This window comes from Monodelphis domestica, chromosome 7, assembly GCF_027887165.1.
Source record: "Monodelphis domestica isolate mMonDom1 chromosome 7, mMonDom1.pri, whole genome shotgun sequence".
Lineage (NCBI taxonomy): Eukaryota > Metazoa > Chordata > Mammalia > Didelphimorphia > Didelphidae > Monodelphis > Monodelphis domestica.
In genome coordinates, this window is record NC_077233.1 from 58,324,504 (window position 1) to 58,346,977 (window position 22,474).

The following is a 22,474-nucleotide window of genomic DNA, read 5'->3' on the forward strand; positions in this document are numbered from 1 at the left end:
TGCTTTAAGTTGCTGATAAGGAAAATCTGGAATTTGTAATAGGCTTTGGTTCTCCAGATTCCTTCCTGCATTTTCTACTACATGGACCACCAAGATGTTGCTATCTTATAAAAATAATAATAAGGTATGATATGGTATAGCCTGGTATGATGAGATGATATGATATATGATATGATATTTTATATTTTAATTATAGTGAATAGCACTTTTAGAGCATTTTAAGATTTGAAAAATGCTTTAAATGTAGTATGTCATATGATATTCACAACAACCCTGGAAAGTAGGTGCTATTTTAATCTCAATATTACAAGTGAGGAAACAACTATATAGAGGTTAAGGGCCCAGGGTTATAGAGCTAATAGATATCTGAAGCAGGATTTTTTTTAACACAGATCTTTCTGATTCCAAGGCTGGAGTTCTATCCACTGAGCCACCTGGGTGTCTTCTAACACAGGGGTTCTTAACCTTGGGTCCATGAACTTGTATGTGGATATACACATATAACACACACAAATGTAAAACTGTACATTATTGTGATTGGTTTTCTCTTTGTAATCCTACCTATTTTGTTTTATACTTGTAAGAGCAGTGTTCTGAGAAGGGTTCCATAGGTTTCACCAGACTGCCCAAGGAGTCCATGGCACCCGAAAAGAATAAGAATCCTCCAGTTCTTAGGCCCTTATGAAATTAGTTAGAAGCTTTCCCAGGGTACTTTTGCCATTGTAGTAGTATTCAGCACCTGTTTTGGGGGGACTCCATGACAGCTCTATCTTTTCTCCTATGGTTTTTACTATGTCAAAGACTAGAGCATATATTGTCGCATGTAGATCTTGAATGTGCTTCTACTTTCAAATATCACCAAATAATTCACCCATTCATAATGATTATAGTACCTACCAGTATTTTTGAATGACTTTTTTGGTATAATTGGTCTGCTGGTTGGATTCAGGTCATCAAACTCAAAAAGAACTTTGTTGAATTCAAGTGTGAGTATAACACTCATTCCTTTTCAAAGTGATATTCAATAATGTTTTTATCATTTGTTTTTGTAATATGATTTCTGGAGTTATCACCAAAAACTTCACTTCAAGCACTCAAATCCTTAAGCTTTATTCACTGTGACTAGACCTAGGAGAAGTTTGGGTTTCCTTCGGCAATTCCCTTTCTTATTATTTTGTAAATATTGAAATGTTTGTGCCTAATGATGATTGTTAAGTTCACCGTGAAAAAGCAAGTAACACAAAAAGTTTTAAAGTTAGAATTCCAGTTACCAGGCAGATGAGAAAATATATTAGGATCAGGAAAGCCTTTTTGGTGCTCTCAAAAATCACACCCTGGATAGGAGACAGAGTCAAAATGGAGAAGTAAAGCACATACTTGATTGAGATCTCCCAAATTCCCCTCCAAACAACTTTAAAATAATGCCTTAAAATAAATTCTGAAGTGGTAGAACCAACAACAACAACAAAAAAAAGACAGTGAAACAATTTTCCTACATAAGACAACTTAGAAGGTCAATAAGAAAGATCTGCCTAGTAATTAGGCAGCAGTCCTTGGAGATGACTGAATCTAGAACTCTCAGTCCATAGATGAGAAATGAATCAAATTTATAAGAATACAAGTCATTCCCCAGTTGATAAATGGTTAAATGATACAAACAGACATTTTTCAGGGGAAGAATCAAAGTTATCTATAGTCATATTAAAAAATGCTCTAAATCACTGCTGATTGGAGAAATGCAAATTAAAACAATTCTGAGGTACCATCTTGTGTGTGTGTGTGTATATATATATATATACACATACATATATATGTATGTATATATTTATAATTGACTAATATGACCAAAAAAGAAAATAATGTTGGAAGGAATTTGGGAAAATTTGGACACTAATGCACTGTTGGGAAAGTTGTAGACTGATCTAACCATTCTGGAGAGTAATTTAGAACGAAGGGCTATAAAATTATATATATCCTTTGACCTAGCAATACCATTACTAGCCTATGTCCCAAAGAGATTTTTTTAAGAACCTATTTGTACAAAAATATTTATAACAGCTCTTTTTGTGGTGGCAAAAACTTGGAAATTGAGGAAATGTCCATCAACTGGAAATGGCTGAATAAGTTGTAGAATGTGATTGTAATGGAATATTATTGTGCTATAAGTAATGAAGAGCATAAATTGAGGTAAAATAAAATAAACAGAATGAGGAGAACAATGTATATAGTAATAGCAATAATGCACAATGATTTACTATGAATAACAGATACTCTGATCAATATAATGATCTAAGACTATTCTGAGGACTTATGATGAAAAATGATATCTAAACTCCAGAAAAAAAAATGATGGACACTGACTAGAGATCAAATAATGTGTTTTTTTAACTTTCTTTTTCTTGTTCACTTTTTCATTTGTGTTTTCTTTCACAACATGGTTAATATGGAAGTGTTTTGCATGACTGAACATGTATAAACTTTTTCAAATCCCTTGTCTTCTCAAAGAGGCAGGGAGGGAAGAGCATGATGGAGAGAAATTGGAACTTAAAATTTTGAGAAACAAATGTTAAAAATTGTTTTTACATATAATTGGAAAAAATAAAGTATTTTTAAAATTTTTAAAGATTAAAACTTGATAAGGGAAATTAAAAATAAACATAAATACAACCCCCTAAAAGATCACACCATAAAGGTGATCACTGTTAAGGTCAACCCTGGTATGATGTTCAAGAAGTTATAAAGGAGAGTAAATCGGAGCCATCTTGGCCAGGGATCCTTATACTATACCCTTCCTTTTGGAATGTCCTTTTTTTTCCTAAGGCTTCTGACTTTCCTATAGTGGATTGAAGGAGCCTGACCCTTCCTAATTTCCTCTCTCCCTTCACCTCCAACCCAGCTGCAAGCAGGAAGCCTGGAGAACCCTTGATTATATCTGACATCAAGAAGGGAAGTGTGGCACACAGGTTAGTATCCTGGGGCACTGAGGACAGGAGCAAGGGTGATCATCTATAGTATGCACCTTCCCACTACATTTTCCCTTCCTTCCCCCTAGGACAGGCACCTTGGAGCCAGGGGACAAGTTACTTGCCATTGATAACATTCGGCTGGACAACTGCTCCATGGAGGATGCTGTGCAGATTCTGAGACAGTGTGAGGATCTGGTGAAACTGAAGATTAGAAAGGATGAAGATAATTCAGGTATAAAACTGTTTCCCAGAGCACTCTGGTCTCTAGTCCTAATCCTAGGGGGTTTTCCCAGCCTAGATTGTCAACTGGATCATACCTGCATAGATTTAATACTCCTCGCCTGCTGTAACACACACACACACACACACACACACACACACACACACACACACACACACACACACTGAAGGGGAAATTGCTGTTATTTCTGCCTTGCAGCTTCCTTGGTCTGTGGCTAACCATGTGGAGGACCCAAAGTTTGGAGAGATTCAGAAGAACTAATGACACAGGATCATAGAATCCAAACATAGATTTCTAGATAGATGAAGCATTTTTAAAAGTGCATGCTGTCAGCAAGGTACTGTAAGCACTAGGGTTACAAGTAAAAGCAAGAAAAACAGCCACTGCCTCAGTGTAGAGTTTTCACATGCAGAAATATAACCCAGAAAAGAGGGTGGGGAACAGAGAATCAGGAGGGTACTCTGCATAGGATGGTGGGATGTGGAGATGATAGTGAAGTGGCTTGCTTATCAGGGCCAGGAGATCCAGGAGCTGAGTCCAAAATTGTAATGGGGGGAAGATGAGGATGATGGCCAGAGTGAAGAAAAACAGGAAACAACCTAGAGCATCTATCAATCAAGTGAAAAGAAACTTTAAAAAAAACCCTTTATCTTCTATCTTAGAATCAAGACTAAGTATTGGAAAGGGATAGGCAAAGGAGGTTAAGTGATTTGCCCAGAGTAACACAGCTAGGAAGTACCCGAGGCCAGATTTGAACCCAACCCTCCTGTCTATAGGCCTGGCTCTCAGTCCAAAAAGCTATCTAGCTGTACCCAATAAGAAGTATTGATTAAGCATTATTGTGGATCATATATTATACTGAGTACCCAAGATACAAAGACAAAAATTACTAAAAAATTGTGTAAATATATTTCCTCCCCTTTTTTGTGAATTGATTCAGTTTACCTCAGTAAATAAAATAGAATTTTTTTTAAATTTTCAACTAAATACAATTCATTCTAGGTATCAGTTATGTTCATCCAGCATCATAACTCTGGGAGGAACTTCACAAGCCATAAAATCCAACCCCCTCATTTTATAGATAAGGATACTAAAACCCAAAAAGGCTCAATGAATTTCCCAAGGTCACACAAGAAGCGTCGGAGGTAGGATTTGAAACAGATGCCCTGGTTCCAGAGTCAAGTACTACTTTATGGTGGCTGACAGCCCAAAGAAACACCCTATTTCAGAAATATTCAACAGCAAGCACAGAGCCATGACACCTTCTTCCCTCTACCCACAATTCAGCAGGGGAAAGATGTTTTCTTCCAAGGTCAATATATGCATGAAATTTTTGCTCACAAAACATAATAAGATTCTTCCCCCATTATCCCAGTTCTTCCTTCCTCAACATGTCTTCCCAGTGGATCCATTTCTCTATAGGTTGGCTTCCCTCTTCTCATTTCAGATGAACAGGAAACAACAGGCGCCATCATTTACACAGTGGAGTTGAAGAGGTACGGGGGCCCTCTGGGTATAACTATCTCAGGGACCGAGGAGCCTTTCGATCCAATTGTCATCTCAGGATTGACCAAGCGAGGACTGGCAGAGAGGTGAGGTCTGGGCCCCACTCAGGCTCAAAGATCTGGGAGAAGAGGTGATGTGAGAGAGGATGCCTACGAAGGCATCATTGGGGGAGGGGACCAAGGGTGAAGAGGAGTTATTTGGGGTGAGAAAAGGTAATAATAATAATAATAATTCCTATCACATTTAAAATTTTTTTTTCTAACAAAATTTTATTAATGTTTTGAGTTTTCATTTACATTTTCTAATGCCTGCCCTCCCCAGGATGATAAGGAATAAAAGAGGAGAATCATACCAACATAATGACAAATTCTGACATTGTATGTTTTGATCCAGGTTCCTCACTTTCCACTTCTGTAAGGATGCAAGGAGAGGTGCCCTCTTCTATCTCTTCCTTAGGCCCCAGCTTGGTCATGATAATCTTACCCCATTTTGTTTCAATTGTCATGCTGTGTTCTTTCCATTCACATTGTTGTAGTTACTCTATCTATGTTTTTTGTGGTTCTACTTACCTTCAGTTTGCATCAGTATGTCTTCTCATACTTTTCTGCATTCATCATATTCACCGTTTCTTATAGCCCAGTAATATTCCATTTCATTAATTTACCAAAACTTATTACATATTTCCCTATCGATGGGCATCTTCTTTGTTTCTAGTTCTCAAATACAAAAAGTTCTGGCATAAATATTTTGGGGGTATTTGTGGGCTTTCCTTTTCTGTCACTGTCTTCTTTGTGGAACAAAAGGTGATATGCATTTATTAAGCACCTACTCTATGCAAAGTACTCTAAAATATTATCTTATTTGATCCTCACAATAATTCTAGGAAGATAGGTGCTATTTTTAGCTTCATTTTACAGTTGAGTAAACTGAGTCATGGAGAGAAGTGACTTACTGGGGGTCACACAATTAGTGAATGTCTGAGGCCAGATTTCAATGCAGATCTTCTGACTCTGGGCTCAGTGTTCTACTCACTATACCACCTAATTATCTAGGGGATATACACAGCAGTAGATGGGTATTTAATTTAATTCACCTTCTTTTACAAGCTCTCATTTAATTTTTTTAAATCCTTAGATTTAAATTCTTCAGACCTATCTGTCTTGCCAATTCTAAGAAGAGAAGCAAGGACTAGTCAATTGGGGTTAAGTGACTTGCCCAGGATCACATAGCTAAAAAGTATCTAAGGTCAAATTTGTATCCAGGTCCTCTTGACTCCAGGCTTGATGTTCTATCCACTGTGCTACCTAACTGCCCTACTCCCATTTGTTATTAAATTAGACCTTAAATTTTCTAGGGTACTCTTGCATACCTTAATTCATCTTTACCAGCTTATGAGGTAAATACCATTATTATCAAGTCCATTTTGTAGATTTAGAAACTGAGTCTTACAGCAATTTGGATCATACAACTAGTAAAAGGGAATTGGCAGTAGGGGTTCAAGTCGGGTTTGGCTAGGAGATTGGGTCAAATCATCTCCAAGGTATTTTACAATTCTAAAATTCAATTTAAGATTATATAAGCCTAAAATTCTATTAAAAAGATTAAGATTTTATAAAATCTAAAAAGAATCTTCCATCCATGGCTTTAGGGGATATAGGCACCCACACATACAAAATACCCAAATGACATGCTCTGGACATAGGTCCCCTTTTACCTTGGGTATCAAAAACTTTGATCCTAAAAGTATATGAACCCAGGTGTGTTTCACTCTTTGAGATGAGTTGACTTAATGGAGAAAGTCCTGGATTTTGGTTGGGACTCATTTTTTCATCAGCTACAACAGATTCTATCCTATTGGGACATTGTGAGTACCTGAAGCCTATTATCCATCAAACAGCCTGAGCTCTTGGCAAAAATGCAAATGTTGACAAAATATAAAATAAGATTATACCCAATTCCTGGCATGCCGTGTTCATGGGCATGACCATCACCTGGAAAAAAAAAAAAACCAGCCTTTGCTCTGTGAGTATGGAATTAAGGCAACAACTAGAATATTTTCAGTGGATAGCTGTTAGGGAAGTCAAATGACCACTTGTTTCAAACTTATATATGTTTCCCCACTTGACTGGTACTCATTAAGGTTGTCCCTCAAGATGCCCTCTCTAACTACTGAAGCAAGGTTCAAGAGATTCCTGTGAATAGGCAAATTCTTAGTTCTGTCCCCTAAAGAAATACTTTGGATGGTTTAGTTCACTTCAAACTTCTCTCTTTTTTCTTTTGAATGTTCTTTGAGTTTTGCTGATTGAACTGTTGGGGCATAGGAAAAGGGAAATGCTGCCAATTAAGTGTTAATGATTTTTAATACCCCAAAGAAAGAAATCATGGGTTAAAATCCCCAATTTTGATACCATCTGCATAAAGTTGGACAAATTTGCTATCTCTCTGCAGACCTCAGGTTCTTCCATATGCAAAATGAGGAATCTCATTTGGGGGATCCTTAAGGTACTTTCTAGCTAGTGTTTATATAATCCATCAATAAGCATTTATTTTAGCAATAAATATCAGTAAATAAACATTTATTCAGTGCTGACTATGGCTAGACACTGTTCTAAGGACTAAAGATACAAAGAAAGGCAAATGGCAATGCCTACCTTCAAAGAACTCTCAAAATAATAGGGAAGACAATATGGAGACAGCTAGGTATCAACAAGCTATGAACAAAATAAATCAGAAGTAATCAATGGAGGACTAGGAAAGGCTGTGGAAGGTGAGATTTTATCTGGGGCTCAAAAGAAGCCAGCCAAGCCAAGAGATAGAGATGAGGAGAGAGGGTCTGCCAGGCATGGGGGACAGCCAGGGAAATGCCTGACTAATAAGTGTCTGAAGCAGGGTTTGACTTCAAGACTGCCCAACCCCAAACACGGGCTTCTCTCCACCTGGCCATCTGGCTGCTCACAAGCCCATTCCTTTCTTTTAGTAAACAGTCTTCAGATAATAGCTATTCAAGTATCAGAGAAAAGAAGATGGGGGTAAATATTTATTGTGTATAGACCAGAAAAGCAAGTCTCCTTTGGATATCAATGACGATACTATGGAATAGTCCTAGGAATGGGAGCTGCCGATCTTGAGGGTTCCCTGAATTCTTTGGCAGATCCTCATATATTTAGTCTCTTCCTCTGGGATAACCTATGGTAAGTGTTTAAGAAATATTGATTGCTTGGAAGGACTTGGAGATGTTTATTTAGGCTGTAGAAGAAAATATAATGGACAAGAAACTCTATGTGAAAGGCATATTAAAGAGAATATCTCAATAGAGGAAAGTATTTCTTAAATAGGACAGCTGTCCCACAAAGGAATGAGCTTTCTTTCTAGCAAATGGCGGCTAGATGATGCCATAGCATATGGAGCACCAGACCTGGAGTCAGAAAGAGCTGAGTTCAAATCCAGATTCAGATATTTTACTAGCTCTGTGTCCCTGGGCAAGTCATTTAACCCTATTTGCCTCCATTTCTTCATCTGTAAAATGAGCTGGAGAAGAAAATGACACACCATTCCAGTATCTTTGCCAAGAAAATGGGGTCATGAAGAGTCTGACATGACTGAAAAGACTGAATAACAAAAAGCAGTTAGTCATTGGAAGTCATAAGATTATACATTTAGAGTTGAAAGGGACCTCACAGAGATTATCTACTCCATTTTAAAGATGAGGAGATTAAGGTCTGGAGAAATTATGTGATTTGTCCAAGGTCACAATGGTATTAAGTATCAGAGGTGGGATTTGAACTCAGGTTCTTTGATTCCAGAATTAATATTCTTTCACTAATGCCTATTCAGACACATGTGGAGTGCCTCTGTTCCACTTCTGAAAGAATATTGAAGAGAGAATTCCTGGGTTGACTGGGTGGAACAGAGGCCCTTTAGGTGTCTCTGATTTCCACATGGATTATAAATTTCTAAGTTTCAATCACATCTAGTCCTTCGAATAACATACACCCAGATGTCTATTCTTTTCATAGATAATTAACAATCTACAAACATTGACCACAGGAGAAAAGAAAAAAGGCAACTATTATAACCTTCTCTCTTCTTTTATCCTTTGATTCTTTTCCCTAAGCAGTGACAAGCAGAGTTACCCAGGGATTCTGGGATGTTGGATGGTTCTCTTACAATCAGAAGGAGATTTCCATAGGATCATAGATCTAGTGTGGCAAAGGGCCTGAGGCCATCTAGACCAAGTTCCTCATTTGACAAATGATTAAGCTGAAGCTCTGAGAAGTTAATCACTTTTCCAAGTTTTGCACATGTAGTATCAGAGACTCGATTTGAAACCAAGTCCTCTGACTCCTAAATCCAACATTCAGTTTTTTCTTCCTATTATGTAATTACTTTAATTAGTGATCCTGATTCCCAAAAGATAGCTGTGTTACAGTGGAAGGAGTACTGGCCCAGGATTCTGAAGCTTGGATCCTGATCCTGTCTCTGAGGCTTCTTAGTTTGGGACCTTGGACAAGTAATTTCCCTTCCTCTGCTCTTTAGTTTTGATGCAATTAAAAGTTCAATTTTTAGTTAATTTTAATTCTATAGAATTTAATTAATAAAAAATTTAATTATTTAAAAAATCAACAGGAGATAGACAGACAGAGAGAACTAACAACTAGAAGACTCAGAAAAGTTTCTTGGTTAGAGGAGTTGATGCCTGAGCTAAATCTTGAAGGAAAAGAAGGATTCTGAGAGGCATTGATGAGGAGAGAGAGTTGGGAGGATAGAAGAAGAGGAAGAGTGAGTGTGTGTATGTGTGTGTGTGTGTGTGTGTGTGTGTGTGTGTGTGTGTGAGAGAGAGAGAGAGAGAGAGAGAGAGAGAGAGAGAGAGAGAGAGAGAGAGAGAGAGAGAGAGAGAGAGAGATTCTGGCTGGGATATGGAGTACATGATGTAAGTGAAGTAAGACTGGAGAGGTAGGTAGAAGCCAGAATATAAAAGGGGTTTTAGACACCAGTCTGAGGAGTTTCTTCTTTGGCAAAATAGGTTGGACTAGATGACCTCTAAAGCATTTTTCAATGCTGATCTTTTATGTGTTACACTGTAGGATAGATAGATTAGATAGAGATACAAACAGATAGACAGACAGACAGACGGGTAAGTAGGTAGACTAGTAAGTATGTAGACAGATAGGTATAGATAGACAAAGATAGGTAGGTAGGTAGGTAGTTAGGTAGATAGATAGATAGATAGATAGATAGATAGATAGATAGATAGATAGGTAGGTAGATAGGTAGACAGAAAGAATATTTATTAAGTGCTGACTGTGCGCCAGGCACTATACTAGGCACTTTGGATACTAATATAATAATAAAAGGAAAAAGAAAGACATCGCCTGCCCATAAGGAGCTTACATTCTAATAAGACTGACAAATTAAGGAATTATAAAAGTAGGGGAGAGGTGCAGTCTATACGTATAGTGACAAGACTGGAGATATCTGGGAGGTTTAGAACTGATCAAGAAAAGGCCATAGCCCAGGTGGAAGTGGAGATGCATGACTACAAATGTCCCTAAAGTGTCAGTAGTCCTCCCGCTAATTTATCTGGTTGCTCCTTCATTAACTAATCCCAGGCCATTACCACATCTCAGCCCATTCTATGGTGACCTTTGAAAAATAAGTTTGCTAAATCTGAATATAGAAAAGTTAAGTCTGACCAACATCTGTGATGGCCATTTTGTGAAGAACAGCTATGCCTAAGATAAAGCCTCCTTTCCGTTGGTGGAGGAACAGCTGGGCCACCAGGGAAAAGAAGTCTTATTTTTTATTTCTGCCAGACATATTCTTTCTCAAACCTGGGTTTCAGTCTGATCCAGGTTCAGGCAGCATCAGCTGTAGCTCTTCTCATTTTTCCTCCTCCTATAACTGAAAAAGGAATTTGGATTCCTTATTGAAGATGGATGGAACAAGTATTAAACATTGAAGGAGGGAAATGCAGTGGGTAGAGAGGATAAGAAAGGAGGATCATCAGAGAACAGATCTTTGGGGCAGAATCTATGTGGAAGGATGACAGAAAAGAAAATAAAAGGCTAGTCCAGGCCTGGCAAGTGACCCATGACTGTATATCTGATCAGAGAGGTTAGGGGATCCTGGTTGATATGGCATCTCCATGGGACCATATCAAAATATTTAGGCCTTGGCAAATATAAAAATTTTAATCCCTAAGTATTTCTGAACGAGAGAGAGAGAGAGAGAGAGAGAGAGAGAGAGAGAGAGAGAGAGAGAGAGAGAGAGAGAGAGAGAGAGAGAGAGAACTGGAAGACAGTCACAGTTCAACTAGACTCTATGTTTTTCTCCTTTTTCAGAGAGAGAAGATGCTCCAGACCTATAATTTTATCTTTGTAAGGGGGCTCCAAGTGTGGAAATCCCCTCTACCAAAGCAAATCAGCAACTTCTGTAACCCTTTTTTGAGAGCAACTTGGGCTTGAAGATTAAGTGGTTCGCTCATGATTACCCAGTCAATATGTGTCAGAGGTGGGATTTGAACCCAGGTCTTCCTTACACCAAGCCTATCCCTCTGTTCGCTGTGCCATGTTGCCCTACTTTCCCAATAGCTTTCTCCAAATCCTTCCTAGAGGACTTGTCTCCAATGCTGAAGGCCTTTCTCTGATTCTTTTTACAATTTTGCAGATAAAGGAGAAGCACCCAGGCTGCCCAGCTGTCCTGTCTCAGCTTCGGACACATGACCAGCCCACCTTCTTTTGCCACCATTCATGTCTTTGATGGTTCCTTGCATGCCATTTCTTACAAGCCATTACTGGTAATACACAGCCTTTGACTTAGATACCCTATGCCTCTTTCTATTACCCTTAGGCTTGCCTGCGAACCTTGGTGAATCATGGGAGGTCACAGAATTCCATGAGTCACAATCAGTCAAGCATTTATTAAATACTATGTGCTAGGCATAGTGGTATGCTCTGGAAATACAAAGAAATGCATGGCACATCACCAGAACAATATTGGTGCCGCATTCGTGGCCAAGAGTAACTTGAGAGGGTTGAAAGTCCTGCATCATTTCTCAGATTCCATTCATCTCCCTCTCCTCTTTTGACTCTATTCTATTTGCTTCTCCATCATCTGTCCCAGATATAGGAGTTAATGGACCAGCTCAATGGGCTATCTTACCCAGCCACATGTCGCTGTGTTCCTTTCTGATTTGGGTTTACTTGTGTGAGTGGCAAAAACCATTCTCGTTGGAGTGACCACAGCCCCATTCACAATTCCTGGGACTCCATGCAGTCAGCATGGCTGCCACACAGCTGAATCACTGCTTTTTAAACAATGTCCGAGTTCAACAGGAATGTAGTGGGGGGATCAGGGAATGAAGCCATCACCAGCCTGGTGGCTAATGATGGATAGCTAGAATAGAATAGGTTAGATAGATAGATAGATAGATAGATAGATAGATAGATAGATAGATAGATAGATAGATAGAAAGACAGACAGATTAGATAGATAGACACACAGACAGACAAACAGATAGATAGATAGATAGATAGATAGATAGATAGATAGATAGATAGATAGATAGATAGATAGACAGACAGACAGACAGACAGACAGACAGATTAGATAGATAGACACACAGACAGACAGACAAACAGATAGATAGATAGATAGATAGATAGATAGATAGATAGATAGATAGATAGATAGATAGATAGATAGATCGATCGATAGACAGATAGACAGACAGATAGACAGACCAATAGATTGATAAATGGACAGAAGGATAAACTGACACAGACAGACAGACAGATATATAGATAGACAGATGGATAGATAGTGTGACAGAGGCTGGCACTAGAGATAAAAGTGCCAGAGTGAAGAATATGTGAAATTTATCACCTCGACGGGGGAGGGGCCCCAGGAGTGAAATCAGGAAGGAGGAGTAGTCTCTGGCAGAGAAAGTAGTGAGTCTCTCCGTCTTGAGACATCCAAGAGAGAAGGTGGATAAAGACTTTCTCCTGAGGGTTACCCATTTTTCCTGCTGATGACTAGAAATCTTTTCCCCCCAACATTTCCCAGTTGAAGGGACTTCTGAAGAGAAACCTGAGCATACTTTACCTCAGCTCCTGTTGCCCAGGGGTGAGTCAACCTGACTTTCTCTCAGGGGGCTCAGGCTGCCAAGGCCCGAGTTCCCCCCAAAACTTGAGGAGGGAGGAAAAGGGCTTAGAGACAGGGACTCCTTTTCCCACTTTCCTTTTCCCATTCTTCCCTGCCCATTATTCTTTTGTATTACCTGATTGAGTTACCATTAAAAGTTATCTGTTCCCCAAACTGAGTGTGAGTGAATGGATCAAGGGGAGACCTTTTGGTCTCAAGTAGTGGAGGGGGGACAAGAGGGACAAGAGCAAATTGGGGAGAGCATCTTTAGCTAAGGAGGAAAGGCAGAAGGGGGAAAATCTTCAACCCCCTCTCCTCTCTCTGAGCCAACCTGTTACATCTGTCTCCCCTGAACCCCGCTTTGAGAAGGGGGTTATCCTCTCTTTTCCCCTCTCCATACCAAAAGTCCAAGCCTCCCTTCGGGGGTACAAACTTCCCCCCTTTTATTTTTAAACAATAGATAGACAGACAGACAGACAGATAGATGGGTGGATAGACTGACAGATAGGTAGATATACAGATAGATTGATAAATGGATAGATGGATAGACTGACAGAGACAGACAGATAGATGGGTGGATAGACTGACAGGCAGACACAGACAGATAGAAGGATGGATAGATAGAAAATAGAAAGATTGATATAAACAAAGATTGATAGATAAATAGAAAAACAGACAAATGAATAAATAGTTTGTGTTATTAATAACAATTGACAATGATAATCATAACTGGCATGTATATAACACTTTCAAGTTTGCAAAGTGTTTTACATTCATTATCTCATTTGAGCCTCACAACATCCTAGGGAAGTAAGTGCTATTATCATCTCCATTTGACAGATGAAGAACCTAAAGTCCACTGAGTTTAAATGACTTGCCCAGGATCACACTACTAGGAGGTATTTAAGGCAGAATTCAACCCAAGGGCTTTCTGATTTCACATTCAACCCTCTTTCCACTATTCACACTAAATACTTAATAGATCCTTTTCATTAATTTAATTTATTCACCATGACTTGCTTCCTCCCAGCGTCCATCACACAGCTAAGAAGTGTCTAAGCCCAGATTTGAATGTAGGACTTCCCAAATCCAGGGTTGGATCTCACTGAGAGCCACCTACATGCCCCACCTTGCTGAAAGAAAAAAATTCATAATAAGTAGGGAGTGGACTATTTAGAAATGTAATGGCTTCCCCTTCCTTATAGATCTTCTGGAAAAAAAAGTGGGATGACCCCTTGTCATTTATGTTGTAGGAGAATTCTTTTTCCATTATGAGTTGGACTTGTATGGCCACTGAGATCTGTTCCAATGCTAAAATTCTGGTTCTGTGCCTACTTTCAAATAGAGATCCTTAGGAAACTTGCTTTAATGAAAAATTATGAATGGTCTATGATTAGCATATTCCTATTTCTACAAGAAAGTGACTGTGGCTAAAGGAATTGACAATATTGTTCCCTTCAGTAGTTGGCACATTCCCTTTACTACCTTGTTTGGAGTCTCTTAATCAGTAGCACTGAGGCAAACCTTAGTCAAATATCAGTTTTCCCAAGTTCGGAGTCCCAGGAAGCCAGCTGAATAAAGGCACACTTGGAGGAGAGCTGGGACTAGAACTCAGGGCTCCTGCCTCCTGATCCCATGCTCTTCTCACTGGGGAGCAACTGGAACACAGATATGCTAAAATCAGGAGAAATCCATTAGTTGCTTCCTCTTGTTCCATCATAGGAATTGGCCTAGCTAAATAGCAAGAGCAAGAAAAATGTCAGCCATGAAACTTCACAGAGTTAATTGACCACTTTGGGCCCAGATGGGCTCCTCCATTAGCTTTATAAAACCCCACAAATGATTCATTAATGGGGAAACATCCTCTGAATGAATTTTCCTTATGACTTTTGAATAAGAAAATTGGGGATGAACAGCGATGCTAGTGCTGACACCTAGTGGATAATTGTAGAACTGCAGGCTATTTTCTGCTTTTAAAGATCTTCAGCCTCAAAGAAATGATGAGAACAAAGAGAGACCTCCAAGGTCACCTGGTGCAACTCCGAACCCAAGCATGAATCTCATCTGCAATACCCCAGACAAACATCCATCCAGCAGCTATTTGAGGACGTTCTGTGGTAAAGAATCCCACCGCTTCCCCTCACCCCATCCCTTTTTCCAAGGCAGTCCATCCCTGTATGGTAGGAAGTTTTTCCAGACACTGAAACAAGTTGGCTTCCTTTTACTTGAAGCATACCTAGATTTCCAAGACCCTTCATTTTCCTATGGACAGAAATCTGCAGAACTAAAGGACACTTCACTGGCCCTTTTTGGAAAGAGGATCTGAGAGGTCACTTTGATATAATGCAAAGAGAGAGCTAGTCTGGCAGCAGAAGACCTGGGTTTGAATCTCAGCTCTCAATTGAAGCTCAGCTTATTTTCTGTGTGACCCTGGACAAGTCACTGCCTTCTCTTTGCCTCCATTTTCTCATCTTTAAAATGAAAGAGCCACTCTCAGGAGTCCCTTCAAGCTCCAAATTTACAAACTATGAAAATATTCCTTTCCTACAGATCAAAATTATGTCTAGAATTCAAAAGAAGCCATAACCCATATAACCAAGAGCAGAATGAGGTACAGAGAACTCATATCTCGCAAATTTAGATTTGGAAAGGACCTTCGAGATCATCTAATATAAGCCCATCATTAAATTCTTAATTGAATTTTATTTTTCCAATTTTTTAAATTTTTAGTATTTTTTTATCTCAACCTCTGGAGGGAAAAGGTAAAGAAAAAACAAAATCCTTTTAACAATAAGCGTAGTAAAGCAACATTAGCCATATTCAAAAATCTGTGTCTCACTCTCCATCACCTCTCTCTCAAGAAGGGGATAGCATTCTCTGTGATAGATCCTCTAGAAGAATAACTAATTATTATGTTATTAGAGTTCTTAAGTCTTTGAAAATCATTCATTTGTACAATATGACAATATGGTGGAAGCCATCTCCTAGTTCTACTCACTTCACTCTGCATCTGTAAGATATAGGAGGGCTCTCAGGACATACAACATCAGACCTAAGAGGACCCCTTAGAACAGATAATACCAGGACAGGAAATGATCTCATAATAGGGTCTATTAAAGCTGAAAGAGGGAGCAGCTGGGTAGCTCAGTGGATTGAGAGCCAGACCTAGAGACAGGAGGTCCTAGGTTCAAATCTAGTCTCAGTCACTTCCTAGCTGTGTGACCCTGGGCAAGTCACTTGACCCCCATTGCCTAGCCTTGACCACTCTTCTGCCTTGGAGCCAATACACAGTATTGAATCTAAGATGGAGGGTAAGGGTTTCTTTTTTTTAAAGCTGTAAGACAAGGAAGAACTTTAAAACAAGAGTATCCTAGAACATCAAATGCCAACTATAAGAGAGGTCTTAGAACACAGAATGTCAGAGTTAAAAGGAGCTTTACAGTAGGGTATGTTAGACCCAAAAAGGATATTAGAATATAGAATTTCAGACCTAGGAGTGCTCTTAGAACAGGAAATTCCAGGCCTGGAAATGATCTTAGAATAAGGTATGTTAGAGCTAACAAGGAATTAGAACAGAGAGTGGACTCCCAAAGCAAAGAATGCCAGGGCTAAAAGGGTCCTTAGAATGGGTTTTATCGTGACTGGAAAACTCCTTCAAACAGTTAATATTTGTCAAGCACCCTGTGGGAGCTAAATATACCCTATTACCCTGAAAACCCTATATACTTCTTTTAAAGCTTTATAAGATAGGATTGCTTGCTTTCAAGGAACATATGATCTATTTGGTTTGGGCTTTAATATTTTTTCAGTTACATGTAAAAACAATTTTAACATTTTTAAAAGAAATTTTTGAGTTCCAAATTCTCTCCCTTCTTCCATTCCTTCCTTCCTCATTGAGAAGGGAAGCAATTTGGTATAGGTTATATATGTACAGTCACGCAAAATATTATTTACTTATTAGTCATGTTGTGAAAGAAAACATCGACCAAACACACACACAGAGACACACACATACACAGAAATTAAAATATAGTGCTTCAATCTGAACTCATATGCCATCAGTTCTTTCTCTGGACATGGATAGCATTTTTCATGATAAGTCCTTTGGAATTATCTTGGATCCATTTTATTGCTAATAATGTCATTCACAGTTGATTATAGTACATTATTGTTGTTGTTATGTACAATGTTTTCCTACTTCGTCTCATTTCATTACATGCAAGTCTTTCCAGGTTTTTCTGAATTTGTCCTGCTTGTCATTTCTTATAGCACAATAGTATTTCATCATCATACCACAACTTGTTCACCCCTTCAATTTCCAGTTTTTGCTACCTAAAAAAGAGCTGCTATAAATATTTTTGTACATATAGGTTCTTTTTCGTTTTTAAAATTTCTTTGGGACATAAACCTGCTAGTGGTATTGCTGAGTCAAAGAGTTATTTATGATGTCATAGCCCTTTGGGCATAGAAAAAATTGCTCTCCAGAATTGTTAAATCATTTCACAATTCCACCAACAATGCATTGGTATCCCATTTTTTTCCACATCCCCTCCAACATTTGTCATTTTCTTTTTAGATCATATTAGCCAATCTTATCAGTGTGAGGTGGCTCCTCAAAGTTGTTTTAATTTGCATTTCTCTGATCAATAGTAATTTAGAGATTTTTTCATATAAGAATAAAATAACCTATTTTGAAATAAAGGCATACATAGTTGAAAAAATGTCTGAGAGGGCAAGATGTACTAACTGTCAAATGAATGTATATATGGACAGGATCTGTTAATGACCAAATAAATGTACAAACAGGTGCTATAGAAAGTCAGAGGAGGGAGTGATGATTAATAGATGGAAGAGTCAGAGGCATGACTAGAACTGGGCCTGAAAGAATAGATACAATTTCAGTTTCCAAATTTTTCGTAGTACTCTATATCTTCTTAAACCCCACTCTTTCTCTACCCCTCTATTTGCAATAAGTTGTCAAGTCTTATAGATTCTACCTTCTCTTCTCTTCTCTCTCTTTCCTTTTTATTTTCTCTCTCCTCTATCTCTCTCCAAACCAGTCTCTCTCCCTCTCCTCTTCTCTGTCCATCTCTTTCTCTCTGTCTCTGTCTCTGTCTCCTTTCTTCTCACTCTTCCTCTCTCCCTCACCCTTCCTTTCATTCACACTCTGGCCCTCATCACTTCTTGCTTAAGTTATTGCCAAAGCGTCCAACTTGCTCTCTCTCTTTCCAATGTCTTCCCCTCTCTATTCCATCCTTCCTACAGTTTCCAAAATTGTTTTCCTAAGGCACAAGCAATTTACCTTTAGTGGTTCCTTATTGCCTCTAGTATATAAATCAAATTCCTGGCAGAGAGGATTTTCCACAATCTGGCTCCATTCCAGGCTTTTTGAATGCTTTCTTTCTTTCTTTCTTTCTTTCTTTCTTTCTTTCTTTCTTTCTTTCTTTCTTTCCTTCTTTCCTTCTTTCCTTCTTTCTTTTTTTCCTTCTTCCTTTCTTCCTTTCCTTCTTTCCTTCTTTCCTTCTTTCCTTCTTTCCTTCTTTCCTTCCTTTCTTCCTTTCTTCCTTTCTTCCTTTCTTCCTTTCCTTCTTTCTTCTTCTTTCTTTCTTTCTTTCTTTCTTTCTTTCTTTCTTTCTTTCTTTCTTTCTTTCTTTCTTTCTTTCTTTCTTTCTTTCTTTCTTTCTTTCTTTCTTTCTTTCTTTCTTTCTTTCTTTCTTTCTTTCTTTCTTTCTTTCTTTCTTTCTTTCTTTCTTTCTTTCTTTCTTTCTTTCTTTCTTTCTTTCTTTCTTTCTCTCCCTCCCTCCCCCTTACTCTCTCTCTTTCCTTTCCTCCTTCCTTCCTTCCTTCCTTCCTTCCTTCCTTCCTTCCTTCCTATGTTCTAGCCAAATTGACCTACCAACCATTCCCTGAATTCAGAGTTCCATTTCCTGCCTCTGTTCCTTCTCTAAAATTGAATCCTACCTATGGAATGTACTTTGTCCTCATCTCCACATTTTAGAATTTTTATCTTCCCTTAAGGCTCAGAGTCTTTCCTAATCCTCTCAGTTTATCATTCTCTCTTCTTCAAATTTCCTTGAAGCTACTTTTCTTTACATGTATCCTATCCCTCTAGAATGTTGGATCCTCCAAGGCTGAGGTTGTTGGATAACTAACTTTTATATAGTGCTTACTATGTGCCTGGAACTGTACTTAATATTTTTACAAATATTTTCTCGTTTGGTCCTTACAATAACTCTGGTAGGTAAGTGCTATTATTATTCTATTTTATAGGGAATAACTGTGGCAGACAGAAGTTAAGTGATTGGCCTAAGGTCACACAGCTAAGTCAGTATCTAGGGTTGGATTTGAGCTCAGGTCTTTTTGACTCCAAGTCTAGGACTATATCTACTGTGCCACTGCTAAGTGCCTATCTGCAAACTCAATTACAATGTCCTCTCAGACATGGTAAGCATTTAATAAATTCTTATTGGATTGGATTGAACTTTAGTTTCCTTTACCCATTCCCTGATTCCCAGGCATCCTACTTATGGCCCATTTTCTTAAGTGGCTTCCACACCCAAGCAAGAGAATATATATTAATAGGGACCTTCTAGAGATAAAAGCTAGGTGATACAGTGGATAGAGTGCTGGACCTGGAGTCAGAAAGACCTGACTTCAAATTCAACCTTAAACACATACTACCTGTGTGACCCTGGACAAGTTGCTTAACTCTTTTTGCCTCAGTTTCTTCATATGCAAAATGACCATATGAGAAAGAAATGGTAAACCACTCTAGTATCTTGCAAAAAGAAGTGGCTTTTATGGCCCAAAAAGAAATTTGGGGCAAAGGAGATGGTATACTCTCCTCTCATCCTATGTAATCATATTCTGTTTCTTCAAAGGATTTACCCAGCTTCCTACTTCCAAATGGCTTAATTCTATCTAAGACAGTGGTATCCTCAACAATGACTTGAGTCAATTATGTGAAAGGCTTCCATCTTGGTTAAGCTGGATCTAAGTGAACATTTGGCAAAATTTCTCTGGGAATTCCCAATCTCCCTATTCCATGCCCAACTCCTAACACCTTAGTGGTGGTCCCAAGATGACTTCCAAGTTCCTTCTAAGACCCACTGCAGGTAAAAGTCCTTGACACTCACTCACAAAAGTTTGGCCAATGAAAATAGCTTAATCCCTGCTCAGTGGATCAACATTTTAATAGGAATCAAGCCCCTAAATTATCTTAAGAAGTGCTCTTGGTAGATGGTAGGTCATGAGACAGCCACAAGAGGATATGTTGTTTTCTTTCTTTGTGCTCATAAAGTCTTTGCAAATATGTAATCTCCAAACTGACCAAGGTGAGACTATGTGTACTGTGGAGCCCAGGAACTAAAGCATTCCAACTTCCTCTATAATGATCATGGATACTCTTATATTAGCTAGAATCTGCATCATACATAAAACTATAATGCTAAGCATTTTCCTGAGCTTCAAGCTCAATGTGAGAAATAGAGCAATATGTGTCAAGAAAGCAAGTTGGATCTTAGACTGTATTAAGATGATAATGACAATAATGATACTGCAACAATGATGACTAATAATAATAATATTTACAGAATGTTTTAAAGACTGCAAAAACTTTACATGAATTATTATTTGAGCCTCAGAGCAACCCTGGCAGGTTGACACTATTATTATCTGCATTTTATAGATGAGTAAACTGACATGCCTGGGATCATCAATCTAGTATCTGAAGCCAATTTTGAGTTCAGATCTTGCTGACTCAACATCCAGCACTCTGTGCATTATGGTGCCTTCTAGAAACCTCAAAAGAGGTATAATGTCCAGGAAGCAAGATGTCATAGTCCTACTTCATTCTGTCCTGATCAGACCAAATCTGGAATTTTGTGTTGAGTCTAGAGCCCCAAAGTTAAGGAAGCATATTATGAAGTGGTGGAAAATCTGGAAGAGGGCAGCCAAGATAGTGAAGGATCTCAAGTTCTTGCCATATGAGGATGGGTTAAAGGAACTGAGGATATTTAACCCAGAAAAGAGAAGTGCTATCTGTCTTTATGTATTTAAAAGGTATACCACAAATGGGACATTAGGTTTGTTCTGCTTGACCTCCAAAGGCAGAATAAGGAGCCATAGGTGAAAACTAAAGAGACTAATTTAGGCTGGATGTCACCAAACACCTTCTAATAATTAGCACCATGCCAAAACAGAGTGGACTGCCTTGGAAAAGGGGTGGAGAAAAGGGTGCCATCATGTAAGAACTTCAAACAAAGGCTAGATGTCAGTCGTCGTAGAGAGAATTGGAGTGGCTTGGGCTAAGTGATCAAATGATCCCTGGACAATCCAAAAAGTTATGATTCTGCATGTTAAGGATATTGGGAAGAGAAGGAATTATTGAATGGTTCTGAAACAGCCCCTAAGAGAGAAAGATTTGGTGATAAGGGAAATCAAATGGGACAGTAGATCACAGGATGCAGGTCTAAAAGGGACCAGAAATAAGAGAGAAATATTATCTGGTCCATCCTTATTTCCCAGAGGTGGGAATGGAGGCTTACTCAGTGTCATGTGGTTAACACCTGGGGCAGACCTAGGATTTGATAGACCATTTTCTGCCTCCATTTCTAAAATTAGAACTCTTTGCACAATTGTAGGAAGAATATTATGGTTCACTGAGTCTGGAGACCTTGGTTCTCCAAGCCCAATGCTTCCTCTAACTAATCTTGTAACTTTGAGCCATTTAGCTCCCCCTCTTCTGGGCATCAGTGTCCTGGTCTGTAAAATGAGGGAGTGAAAGGTGATGATTTCTAAGCTGTAGCATACAATGGTCTTGTGTATATATATATATATATATATATATATATATATATATATATATATATATATATATTACAATCTCTCCTAGGTGTGCTTTCTAAAGTCTGTGATCTTTCAAGTGTAAGTTCACCACTCATTGCTCAAAGACTAATTAGCTTTATCAGAGAAAATAGGGAATGGTCAAGAAACAGAGCAGTTAGGTCTTTGTCCACCTAACAGATGATGTGGCCAGTGAAGGAAATGCTCAGTTTTGGCAAATGTCCTTTTTAAAAAAATTGTTTGTTTGATACAATAAAGTTCCCATATAAATAAAAGTGAATGTAAGAAAATCATTGAAATATGTTTTTTAAAAACCTTAGAGTTGGTTTTGTGGGGGAAAAACAACAAAAAAAGATAAACCATTGGTTACTATGATTTTTTAAAAGAGAGAAGAAAACCAAATTATCAACATCAGAAATGTAAAGAGCAAATGATATGGTTGCAATGTACTAGACACTCTCTGGTTCAGAAAAAAATGAACAACCCAGTCCTTAGGTAGTTCAGACTCACAATTCGTCAAATACATCTCATAGATATGAAACAATATAAAGGCATTTATTTGACTGTTTGATAAGTTGTCTGCTAGAGATTATAATATACATATATAGTTTTACATGAGGTCTGGAATAGTCAGGGGAAGTCATCATGGAGATATGGATACTTTATGATAGCCCTTGAAAAATGGGTATGATTAAGCTAAGTAGAAGGGAGTCCATGCTGAGGTGGAGGGATGAGGAGGGAGAGGGAGAAAGGCAAGAACTATCTCAAATTTGGC

The 22,474-nt window shown here is 38.4% G+C and overlaps 1 protein-coding gene across 1 annotated transcript in view; it reads left to right on the forward strand.

Moving 5' to 3' along the window:
• GRIP2 (glutamate receptor interacting protein 2) overlaps window positions 1-22,474 on the forward strand; it is a gene marked incomplete at its 5' end in the record, with an annotated part of 140,320 nt that overhangs the window by 75,294 nt on the left and 42,552 nt on the right. Inside the window, 4 exon segments of the mRNA XM_056806266.1 lie at window positions 2,897-2,963; window positions 3,053-3,198; window positions 4,655-4,799; window positions 11,386-11,509. Of these exon segments, the coding sequence (XP_056662244.1) occupies window positions 2,897-2,963; window positions 3,053-3,198; window positions 4,655-4,799; window positions 11,386-11,509 (482 nt within the window).